This window comes from Orbicella franksi, chromosome 1 (genome assembly GCF_964199315.1).
Source record: "Orbicella franksi chromosome 1, jaOrbFran1.1, whole genome shotgun sequence".
Taxonomy (NCBI): domain Eukaryota; kingdom Metazoa; phylum Cnidaria; class Anthozoa; order Scleractinia; family Merulinidae; genus Orbicella; species Orbicella franksi.
Window position 1 is genome coordinate 9,005,684 of NC_138145.1, and position 12,618 is coordinate 9,018,301.

A 12,618-nucleotide genomic window follows, 5' to 3' on the forward strand; every position below is an offset into this window, starting at 1 on the left:
AGCTTTCACCGAAGAAAACTGAAGAAAAGGGCAAAGTCACGAAAACAGTGACAAAATAATAGGGATGGATGTAGAACAGTATTTCGTCTTTCCTTGTCACCATTTTTTTCAGGTTTGAACGAGAAGTTACAAAAGAATGCGAAGGGTCGAACGTGATGTGCGCGCTCAAGGAGATACACAAATGGTGAAAGAAGCTTAACGGAAGACATGCTTTGCCTTGGGAATATACGTGTGGACAGCCCGCGAGAAGATTCTCGTATTTGGGTTTTGTACGGCTTTCCTTTAGGCAGCGTCCAGACTAGGTCGAAGGAATTTGAAAACGCAGGGTTTTTTCGACGGTTAGGCCTACCGTCCACACTAATCCGTCACGAAAACGGAGCTTTTCGAAATTCAAAAAAGCCAGCTTTTCGTTTTCGTGTGGACAAAACCTTTTGAAAACGGGGTTTTTCGAAAACGATGATGTCACAATAATCATGTGATTTCCCTGACCGAGGTATCCTGAAACACAAACCCAAAATGACCGGTGATTGTTGCGGTTTTACATTCCTCTAGCGTAGTGTGAACGGGGCTTTAGGTTTCGCGAGGGCTAACATGAAGAGGGATTTGTGGACAACTAAAGCGTCGCACGCACTGAAGAAGTGATTGGTTGAGGTAACTTGTGTGGCGTGCGCGCTTAACCAATCAGAACGAATCGTTTTCCTGCTTTTGGTTCGTCTTTACCCGCGCTTTGAACACAGCACTTGGTAAGCCATGTGGGGTCGGCGCACAACTGCTTCAAGAAATGAAACTATCGGCCGTCAAATGTTCACAAAAATCTTTCGAATTTGCTGGGTATAAAATTTTTTTTTTTTTTTTTTTTTTTTTTTTCACTTACGCCTAAAACTTCACGCTAATTTTAATTGATTTCCTTGTGACATCATCAAACCAGAGGAAAATATTTGCCAGACAATTACGAACTTAAACGGCAAATTGAATTCTAAATTGTTTTTCCATGATTATGACATCATCTTTAAATGATTAATCATAATTTCTCACACAAACTTCAGCAGATGGTTAGTTAGCTGCGCATTTTTGTCTCCCGAAGTTATTTCATAACACGTCCTTTGCGGCGCGTCAATTTCGGCTGACGAAGCAATTTTTTCCACAGATTGCACAAACGCGAAGATTTCAACTCTAGCATATAAATGCCACGGGCTAAGAACTTAACGAAAGTTCAGCCCAGCACGTCAGGTCTGAAAAACAGACGTCCGTCCATTAATATTGGTAAACGTAAAAAGCGGCGAGTCTCTTCAGACGGAAGCGACGTATCTGAATACGTTTCAAGCAGCGACGAAGAAAACGATACAAATGCTTGTACTAGAAAAGGTATGTTTTAGGTAAAAGAGATCAATTCTTTGTAAGCACTGAGATAAACACTTCTCTCTGTGGTATGCCATTATAAGAACGCTCTCCCATTTCAATCTTTATTCAGGATCTCAGGGAGAATCAACGAAAAAAGTTAGACTTAGCTTTGAATATAATAGATTTCTACAATGTTTGAACGGCTTTTGGATTTCCGAAGCTTTTGGAAACTTTTTCATGTCCTAATCAGCACACCTTAACTCAAACCGTCGTAGCTTTCTCACATCTGTACTAAGGACCAGCCATAAAAATCGTTAGCCTTTCGTTCTGAACTGGAGATTTTTGTTAGAAAAATGGTTTCGTAACAGCCTCATTTCTTAAATTAAACAATGAAATTTTGTTCTAATTCTAAACCATTCCAAATTTGGCTTGTTTATGACGCAATTATCAGAGGGCCAATCGGCGCGCGAGCAATTAAAACGTGTCATAATTAGAGCGATGGAGCACCACGCCTTAAGGCGTTTCTAAATAAGTCCATCCCCTGTCCATTAGAAAACTGGAAAAAAGCTAAAATTCAGTCCTCCATAACAAACGCTTATCTGCTCAATTTCGAAATGAAAATAAACGGCAAACCGCAAACCCCAACAAGCAATTCTTACTCGCTTTTTAGACCTTTCTAATCAAATTCGGGAAATCTTCGCGGTGCGATTTGTAGATGACGGCTAAAATAAACGACTACAAATCAACAAAAGATCTGAAGACCGTACGGAATGTTAGGTAAAAAGAGGTGGTTGTGAAACCTTTTCTTTGAATGTCTGTTTGTTATTTTTGTTGTTGCGTTGTGCTGCTTAATTTAGTTTATGCACTTTTACAGGGCGAAAGCGAAAATACGAGGGCCACACTTCGTTCAGTAAAAAGAGAAGACTTTCGAGCGAAGAGACATTTGAGAAAGAGAAACTTAAGCTTGACTTAATAGAGGCTAGGTCGAGAGCGCGAATCAAAGCACGAATCAGAGCAAGAATAAAGGCCAGAGAAGTAGAAGATCTGCGTCTGTTAGAGCTGAAAACTCTCAGGGAAAATGGTTGGTCGGACCTAATTCCTTTTGAAGTGTTGCTGAAGATTTTCCAGCGTGTTGTAGATGACAGTGGACCGGTACCTTTCCTTTGTAGGCGAGTTTTTTATGTACGGTAAAAACGTTTTGAAACCTCAGACCCCCCGCCCGGGCAAGGGTAGTCCCCCCATGTATAAGCTGTATGAGTACACGTGCCGCTGTGAAGGGTATGGTTTTCAGGCAGTTTTTAATTAGTCTAGGTAGGGAATAGAAATCAGACAGTTTTGGTCTAGAATAGGGTCTAATTTACCGGGAGAGTGGCCAGTGTATAAATAACTTAGTCTAGAAGAGGATTCTTTACCCAGGATGTTATAAAACAAATTCGAAACTCAGAAGTGAGAACTTCACATAAACAGAATTAAAACTGCATAGAAGATAGCTAATCTGGGATAGGGTACGGGGTTGTGGTGCCACCACCAGGCGGCTGATCATGCATTGTCTAGTATAACGTACGGGCTTCAGTGTCTCAGCGGCACATCCCACGGAAAGATTTACAGACTACCCCCCCCCCCTCACCCCCTCCTCCCACTAGACATAAATTTACGTTCTTTCATGTGTGCCTTGTCACAGGATGTCTAGAGTTTGTCGAAGCTGGAGGCAAGTCTCATCAGAACCAATTCTTTGGCGCGAAGTGAATTTATCGGCGATGAGTATCGAGTGCCCCAGATCAGCTAATGATTCTACAATCGAGAAGTTAGCGTGCTCAAGATTGAAAGCGGTTAAAGAACTAAGCCTTGATGGATGGAGTGAGCTTACAGATACAGGACTTAAGGTAAAGAAGTAACGTCAAAGAGCCATAGTGAAGACACAGACAGACAGGCAGACAGACACACAGACAGAGAGACTGATGTAGAAAGAAAGTGAATAAACTGCTGGGAAACAGTGCGTTTATTTTTCAATAGGAAGACACTTATTATCACTTCTTATTTAAGAACTGGGAGAGGCGGTGGTTAGTTAGCTCGACTCAGGATCGAGCGGTCCGGGTTCGAACCCTGGCCGGGGACATTGTGTTGTGTTCTTGGTCAAGACAGTTTACTCTCGCTGAGCCTCTCTCCACCCAACTGTATAAATGGGTACCTGCGAACTTAATACAGGAGTTTAACCCTGCGCTGGACTAGCATCCCATCCAGGGGGAAGGGTGGGGAAGTAGAAATACTCCTAGTCACTTTATGGTACAGAAACCAGGATAAGTTCGTATGCAGACTTTATCTTATTTAAGAATCTAATATGTCTTTGTCAAGATAAATGTGCAACTTTGATTAATGCGAGTGTTTATTGCTTTGAAATGATGTATAATATTGTTTTCTGGTTTGCTTACGATGATGATTACCTACTTCATAAAAGCTATCACTGCATTCTTTTATCTTTGGGTGCGTTTCTTTTGAAAAAAAACAAGATTAGATTCTCAGATCCAAAAACGAATTTTACATTTCTTTACTAAATGGATACCGAAGAATCCACTCTGGGCAAGAATTCGGTGGCCTTTGATGCACCATGATCCGAGTGATCTTGGATTAATCTGTTTAGTAAAGAAACGCAAAATCCGTTTTTAAATGCCTTATGCCCTTCAACGACTACAGCCAGCCTGAGTAATATTAATTTACTACCGGCCTCTCTTCGGGTTTTGACTACCGCGCTTTGCCTACTACAGTAAATCTTACTTTTTATGTTGCATTTCTGACTGCTATAAACGTACAGGCGTACAAAGAGGAAATTACCGATCTTTAAACTTTAACTGTTTCCGTTTGGCTTGTTTGTTTTAGGCTGTTGGAAAGCACTGTCGCCAACTTCAGTCCATCGTTTTATCTCAATGCGGAAGCTTGTCACCAAAAGGCATCACTTCTCTCGCTACCAAGTGCCGCCAGCTTAAGATGTTTGACGTTGCTATGACGAAGGTTAGAATGTAACAGTTTGGAATATTGTTACTCAGTGAACCGTCTTTTTTAGTTTTCCTTTTCGTCCACAGCAAGTACTATACAAAATACATCTCCGACATCTCCTTGCAATTCTTCGCTTCGACTTCTCCGACGAAACTCGGCTACCAACTCAACTCGAACAAGTTCACTTTTACTGTACAGTGGTTACATTCCTGCTAAGTGTCATAGCCATTTCACCAGTTTTCGCTTATTGACTGTCGAAATATATTTGCTACGCTAGGCGATTGTAAGGTTCTAATAACTCCCGCCATTTTGTCTTTGAATCAAAAGTAAAACCAAAACTCACACGCTTTCCCGCGCTTCGGATCCATCTACATGTATTTGTTTTGAGTTTTGATTGGTTCGCTGGGTTTTCTGTGTCCTTTGTGATTGGCCAGAGTGATTACTTTGGTTTCGGTTTTACTTTACAGTCATTCAATCGAATTATATAAGCTTTAATTTCAAAGCATAATTAATCCTCTCATTACTTTTGTTTAAAGTTGTAACACATGTTAATTATTCTTTTATATTTAACACCGATTTCGTAGCTTTTCGGACCTTTCAACAATCATTCCGTTAGTAGTATTTGTATGTCTTTCCATCTACTACAGTAATAGCCCACGTATAAGAACTTGGGTTTTAAGAACCTGTTAGGCTAAAATTTTCATTTTAAGCTCCCTGCCCATGAGAACCTATTAAGGCTAAAATTTTAAGTTAGGTTCTTATCAGTGGGGTTGCTGTAAATGTGTATAGGTATAAACTGCTGAATTAAGATCATCATCTATTTAAAAGTAACTTGACATAACTTTTTTTTTTTTGCTTTCAAGCTTAAGTACCATGTTGTATGTCTGTTGTGTTTGCCATTCTATGGTACAAATAAATGATTTATACTGTATTATGAGATGATATTTATAATGTATATAGTATATTCAGATGAAATTCATATGAAAATATGAAGAACCTGTTTTCAGAACCTTGGTAGCCTGAATTTGCTTTAAGTACCATTTATATAAGAACCTATTTAGGCTAAATTGAAAAATTCAGGTTCTTATACGTGGGCTATTACTGTACTCCAGATATTTACACCGTACAGTGTAGTGCTATGTTAAAATATTGACGATATTTCATGGCCTGCATGACCCACAGATTGACATCTCGTGTCTTCATCGCGTCACAAAGCGGCTTGGAAGCCAGCTTGAGGAACTCTGTTTGATGAATTGCAGTCGTCTAGGTGGAGAACAAGTTCTTCCTATCATTCAGGTTTGTCTTATTACTCACTAGGGGAGGCGTCCTTGTCCGGGGCACGGGTTGTTCAAAGTCCGATTAAGCTAACCCAGGATTAGCGAGAATTTTGATTTGATTTTTTCAACTTTTCGGTGCGGTTTTCTGTTTAAATTGTTTGCCCTTCAGTTTTGAGTTTAAATAATTTTAAACCACACAAAAATAGGCTGTGAAACATGGTAAAAAACATTTTTATACCAGAAAAATTAATAATTTGGTTAACCTTTAATTCAGATTTAGCGCCAACCGGCTTTCGAACAACCCGGCCCGGATGGTTAGCACACTAGCCACCAGATCAAGAGGTCTGGGTTCGGCACTGGTTGGGGTCTTTGTGTTGTGCTCTTGGATAAAACACTTAGCTCTCACAGTGCCTGTATTACCTCATTAGAACAAATGATAAATGAGTACCTGTTTGGGCTTTAACTGGGATTGATTAACATCTCATCCAGCTCCCTTTTTTCACACTTTCAAACTCTGAGCTTGGCGGCTTCTTTTTTCTGACCCAATCTATTTTGCATGTTGTTTCTCCTGTAGGAGAATTGTCCAAACTTGACAGCTCTGGATCTAACTAGTACCAATATTAGGAAACTGAACGTGGAGAAGCTACAGGTAACCTTCACTGCGAAGTAAATGTGTTAATTTAATCGTTCCATTTAGCGCGTGACCAAATTCCAGCTTGTCACTACTATTTCATGTCAAACTAAAGACGTCAGGTAATGAGACTGAAAGATTTGATCATATTTAGGAAGCATTCTAAGACTTTGTCAAATTAACAGTATAGCGCTCAATGCTCCGCAAAGGCGGAGAATACAAAGAAATTCAACGAAGGGGGAGTAGATAGGGAGTAGATAGGGGCAAGATAGGTATTATCCCCAAGTATTTGCATCTTAACAGAATGCTTTGTGGCGTTTTTCGTAACGTGGAAATTTCAAGTTGTCAGTTCAGTTTTACGCTGTGGACGAACTAAGGCAGAGAGGGCTTCTCTCCATAGTTTTGTTGTAGGATCTTGTAGCCCCTCTGCTGCACGGAGGACTCCTTTAGTAAAGTAAGAAAAAAATCTAGAAAGATCTAATGTGGAGGGGGTGGGGACGAGAAACGTGTCGTTTTGTTGTATAAGGTACTATTAATGAAAAAATCCATTACTTTAATAAGTCTAGTAATGAAACTGATCTGCGTATGCTTCACGAGAGCGTGCATGTAACTATAAGAGCAGCTTGGCTTACCGCCCCGATCCAAAAAGTTGTCTTTCTTCTTTCTGCATTTTGATTGAGAAACAAAAAAGAAAAACCCTCTGAAACCAGGCTATGGGTAGCTAAAACAAGCGCGCTGAAGTCTTGCTCACCTTGTCTGTTATTTGACGCCCTTCCCTTATCATCATCCACTCTACAAACATTTAGTTCTTACTGTGTTTGACAACTGAATTTTATTTTGTTGCTCTTGTATGGCAGGCTGGTTGTCCGAAGCTTAAAGAACTCTTCGTCGCCAATCTGCTGCTTCACTCGACTCCCATAAGCACTGAAGTGGTAAATAAAGCAATAATATTTAACAAACAAAGAAGCCTCGACTGTGGTCTGTTCTGTTGTAAAGCACGCAGGAAGCGGTGGAGCACGAAAGAAGTGTAGGGGGAAACACGAGACGTAGTCGAGTGTTTCTCCCTACTTCTTTAGTAACAACTGTAATGTCTTTTATCGAAGCATTCGCTAGGTTGAGGATTCGTTTATTTCGCTACATGATTAAGTTTACCTTTTTGTCGGAATCTAGCCAAACTTGTCAGTTTAGTACAGTTTTGACACTTCTGTTGTTCAGTTGTTAACAATGGCCTCCAGGTAGCTATGTTTACCGCACATGGCAAATGGCTCGTTTCCATTGCGTTTGTCTGAGTCACAGGAAACGTTTAATTTAGGTCAAATTTGTCAAACTTCCGATGCAACAAATTGAAATTGAGCTTACCGTGCATCTGTTCTCTGACAAAGCACGCTGTTTCAGCCAATCAGAGCGCGCACTATATGGAACTTTTATTATAATATCCATTAAATGTATTTTACAGTATAAAAAATTGGAATCAAAAATTCGTGGTTTGAATATTTTGCAGGAACAGAATGGTTTTCCACAACTGGAGACTCTTTGCTTGGCTTGTGGTTCCCTGGCTGGAGTCCCCAGAACTGATCGTTTTTTGTACAGGTTTGTGACAGTGTGAACTGTGACCGTGGAAATCTGAGGCATGGATGATTTTATTGGATAACTTGTAGCCTCTTTTCTAGTTTGAATATGATTGACATGGATGGTAAATGATCTCCTTTCATTCAAATCGTAGAATTTTAAGGACGTCAGTAAACCTTAAGAAGTTAGACGTCAGAGGACTTCAACGAATCAGTCCTGAAGGAATTCAGGTACATTTTGTAAATATATTTCAGTACGATATCAAAGATGAAAAGGTCTATTGTCAGAAAAGATGTTAACCGGGAGAGAATAGTTAAAATAACACTGACGAAACTGACATAATCAGTGTGGTTATTATTTTGTTTGGCAGAGGTTGCCGGCTACATCGCTTGAGGAGCTGTTTCTCTCAGACACTCGCGCCAATTTTGCCACGATGTCTGTTGTCATTGAACAGGTAATATTAACATCAATAAAAACAACAGTATCGCATGGTGAACTCAGGAAGACCTGGACTCGAAATCTAGGATAGGGAAAGAGGGAAATTCGCCATATTTTTTGTTACATGCTTTAAGGCATTTTGTCATTAATTGTACTGGTAGAATTAAGAAGGGGAAATTCCGGTACCTGTTTTGCACGCTGTGCAAAATGGTGTCGTCGAAGAAGACGCTCCCCGCGAAATAAGCATGCAGCGAAATATCACGTCACTGCAAAACAGTCAGCGTCCAAAACGCGGTATTGGGTTGTATAGCCAACAAACAGAAGAGTTAAGATCGTGCCGGAGACATTTCGTCCTTGATTAACATTCCGTTATCAGCGAATTAATTTTTTACATTAAGCTTGGTGAGTCAGCAAAGAAATGTGCGTCCACTGAAGTCGACTCTAAGCCAACACAAAAACAAACTAGATACCGAACGATTATGCTATAAGCACATAAAGGGAATGGCCTCGTTATCCGATACTAAATACAAATGAACCGTGTAATCTGTGTTTGTTGCACAAGCCTGACTTTGTGGTCACAGGGATGAAAGCGTGTAAATCTCGAGCTCAGCTATAAGTCCAAAAGTTTCGGTGATTCTCCTCCACTATCACTCAAACTTTCACCCAATTTTTCAGCTGTTAGTGAATTTTGCCGATCTAAGATCTCAGGTATATCAATTCGAAAAACGCGTCATTGTTCATGATACAGTTAAATCTTAAATTAACCTATTCGTAGCAATCATTTAAACCTCATCTTTCCCTTTGTTCGGTCTGAAAAGATACATCACGTAGGCTATGAAATTATCCTGGTCTTCGCCTTTTGTTTAACAGGCGAAACGAGGCCTCATCCTAAACAGTGTACTGAGAAGCTGAAAAAGTCATGCTCGTGTTACATTCCTCAAAACAAATTAGTTCTAATCAGCACACTTGTCTCTCTTTTTCCGTCCAACGCAGTGGCACCACAGTTTGGAGATTTTAGACATCTCGTCCAATAGTGGGGTGGGCGACGAATCCATGGAGCTGTTGAGGGACTTCGGAATGCCGAAGCTGTATAGTTTGGATCTTGGAAGTACCAATGTTACAGCTGAAGGCGTAAGGTGAGAGTTTGATTACTTATGAAAGGTTTGGCACGAAGACTCGTTTTGAAACAGAGGCAAAGGTAAATCGGAAATTGCCTATTGTTACCAAAAGATGAAAACAATAGTGGTTCCAGCTCATTTCTGCCGGCAAATGGCCGTTTTCCTCAGTTTTCGTACTCTCTGTCTCTTTAGGAAAGCTCTGAATGCATGCCCAAGACTCCAGCATTTGAATTTGACGTCTTGTCGTGGAGTCCCTCGAGGCTTAAAGCAGTGGCACGCCGGCGCCAAATTGAGAAATCTCAATGCTACGCTGGAGGAAATGGAGTCTGGAACGAGCAGGGAACAGCACGAAAGCGAGTAAAAATCACCATGCAGTTCGCTTGAGGAGTTTAACATTCCTGCAGCTCTGAGATCTAAACATGCAGGAAATCTATCGCTTCCATCAAACGCGATGATGGAAAATAGCGCGCACCTGAAGAAGTGGTTAAAAAGCAAGTATCCTGGTGGGGCTGACTTTGTGTGCTTCTTTCACGCCACTTTTCACTCATTTTCCTAATCATTTTTATCTATCTGAATGTTTCTTCATTTCAGCCGCGATCGCTGCATATCTATTTCCTAAGCCATTTAATCCGTGATACACTCTTCTCTACTTACTATACACCACATATCCGCTTTCCTCACTTATTAAGTCCCCACCAGCCACACCCCGTGTTCGACCGCGTATGTGCTCTCTTTACCACTTCTTATGAGCATGCTCATACATGATGCCCGGCGAGGAAGACGAGTTGCCAGTAATGCAGTCTTGAGAGAACTATTGTTTATGCGCATCCGCACCTTCATTTGGTTTTTGATTAAAGCCGGGATCCTCATTTTCGTCTTTTTTTCAGCAGTTCATTCACTTACTCAAGAGAATTATGTTAACGTGTCTTGCTCTTCATCTATTCAATAAACAGTTCATGTAAAAGCAGCTTAAAACATGTAACTGACAAGACAAAGTGTCTGTTAACTTAGCGGAAATCTGCTATATCTGTACCTTTGGTGTGTTCAGGGCATTAAAGGGAGCCAGTTATTGATTAACAAGGCTTGACGTTTCTCAATTACATTGCATTCACATCAGTGAGCCCTCGAGGTGTATAACTCTCTCTATTAAAACTAATATCTTATCTCGTGCTTAGGTGAGACGAACATCGTCAATTGAGGTTTAACTTTTACTGAATTGTTTTCTGATCATTACGGGAGCTGATTTTTACCACAAAGGATCGTAAAAGTTAACGAGGCTATTTTGTATAAAATCAATTTTGAGCTTTAAAAGGCTTTGTGGGTGGGTTATAAATCTAAGTGGTTTAGGCCAAGCTTCTGCCTTCAAAGGAATCAAAGTGATATCGACGAGACGCCTGACGAGACGCCGTTAGGTTTAGGGTGAAGTTTTTTTAGAGTGTACGGGCATAACTTAAAGTTTCAAGAGTAAAGGAAAACATTATTTTCAAGTGATTTTGTATTATTGCTAAGAAATAAATACGAAACGCATACAAAACCATGATTTCATACACAAAATGTAATTTTGTTGAATTCTGCAAACCAAAAATGTCATGTTTTATAGGGGGTAGGTCATGTAATTTGCAACCTTTATTTAGGGGTGGTAACTCAGTTGTATGCCAAATGGAAGGGGTGGGCCATGTGTATTTTAACCACCACATTTTCAAATGCTCTGGATTATTCCGCCGCCCCCTCCCCCCCTCCCCCGCCCCCCGCCTGTACTTTTTGACAATTCCCTTAAAAGTTGCGTGCATAGATGTATCCGCGTCGAAATATTATTAATAAACAGGGCGTCACCTAGACAGTTTTCTGTGCTCAGTATTCTTTCAAAACACCTTGACAACTGGATGAAATGTGGCAAGGTGTCGATTATGTAATCCGAACAAAACACATTAGTACAAACCTGGCAAGGAACTTCCCATTGAAATAAGCCATACGACTTAGAGGCCGAAAGTATTGGGGGCTGGACCGGAGTAGATAAGGAATGGGTCATCAGTTTTTGAGCCCTTGGTAAAGGGTGGGTCGTCCAGTTTTCAGCTACCTATGGGGGTGGGTCATCCTATTTTATAACAGGAATTGCCACACATTTGATCCAATCGATAAGAGAAGCAATGCCTTCCAGCTCCGAGGATGGAAATTTTTTGAGCTGTGGCTGAAAAAGAACTCGTGGCTGGTGTACAATGAGACAGCAAATTTCACGTATTGTAAAATCTGTACGAAAGCTAAGTCTAACGGAATGAGCAAGGAGTAGCAGGGCAAACATTTTCAAACTTCTACGTTCTTTCGAGATGTTGGTCTTCAAGAACACCAAATGATCAGCTTGTGTCTACATGCTATTTATCCACAAGGGTACGGGACCCATGTTCATGGGTCTGGGACTCACACTCTTGGGCCTGGAACTCGACGTTTTGCTGGCTGTGTGATCCCCAGGACTCACTACAGCCTTTTTCTAGATGGATCACTGTTCCACGCGAAGTGAGGCCAGTTGACACTGTATATAGCAACCCATTAAGAAAAGAAAAAAATAAAATAAAGTTTTACCTTGAGAAGAAAAAGCTTTACCTTGAAACCCATTACCAAATGTCGGTATATTAAAGGTAAAGGTTAATCCGAATAATTGCATCGAACCTATTATGTAGGACAAAATACATCACGAAACGTAATTTCTGTTGAGTAATCGTGTCTATAACAAAATTCTCGATCGTGATTGGTTCTCACCGCGCCTATTTGCCACGTAATCAAAACTGTAACAAAATTCTCGAACGTGATTGGCTATCAGCAGCCCGATTTGAGCATTAATTGGACAGTGTACGCGTCATGCTTGTACTGAATTGGACAGTAAGCGTCATTTTGCGCGCGCTGTTGCGGTACACTTTGTTGAGTAAACTGCTGGGTTTTTCAGCATTCATAACGACGTTTTAAAATCCTTCAGCGCTCAATCGATGGTTTGTTCGTTTCTCGAATTTTGTCGAATTTAACTGGTAACAGGACATCGTGTCGTCCAATTCGGTCTGTAATCATACTCGTGATTAACAAATCGGACTCCTGCTTCGCGGTCTTCCGATTTTGTTAATCACTCGTATGATTACAGACCGAATTGGACTCCACTCAGTCCTATTACCATTATTAATCGGCGCGTGGTCACATGAATGTCCAATTACAGGTATCCAATTACAACTTTTTGTAATCGGATACCTGAAATTGGATATCTACACCA

The 12,618-nt window shown here is 40.6% G+C and overlaps 1 protein-coding gene across 1 annotated transcript; it reads left to right on the top strand.

Annotated features, from left to right (window-relative positions):
- Nucleotides 1–851: 851 nt before the first annotated feature.
- Nucleotides 852–10,448, top strand: LOC145488458 (F-box/LRR-repeat protein 6-like). Its single transcript, XM_081467336.1, has 12 exons — nt 852–1,365; nt 2,216–2,510; nt 3,023–3,224; nt 4,216–4,347; nt 5,515–5,628; nt 6,184–6,258; nt 7,098–7,172; nt 7,742–7,830; nt 7,964–8,039; nt 8,180–8,263; nt 9,241–9,383; nt 9,558–10,448. The coding sequence occupies exons 1-12, from the start codon at nt 1,185–1,187 to the stop codon at nt 9,724–9,726; spliced, it is 1,635 nt and encodes a 544-aa protein (XP_081323462.1). The 5' UTR covers nt 852–1,184; the 3' UTR covers nt 9,727–10,448.
- Nucleotides 10,449–12,618: the final 2,170 nt, after the last annotated feature.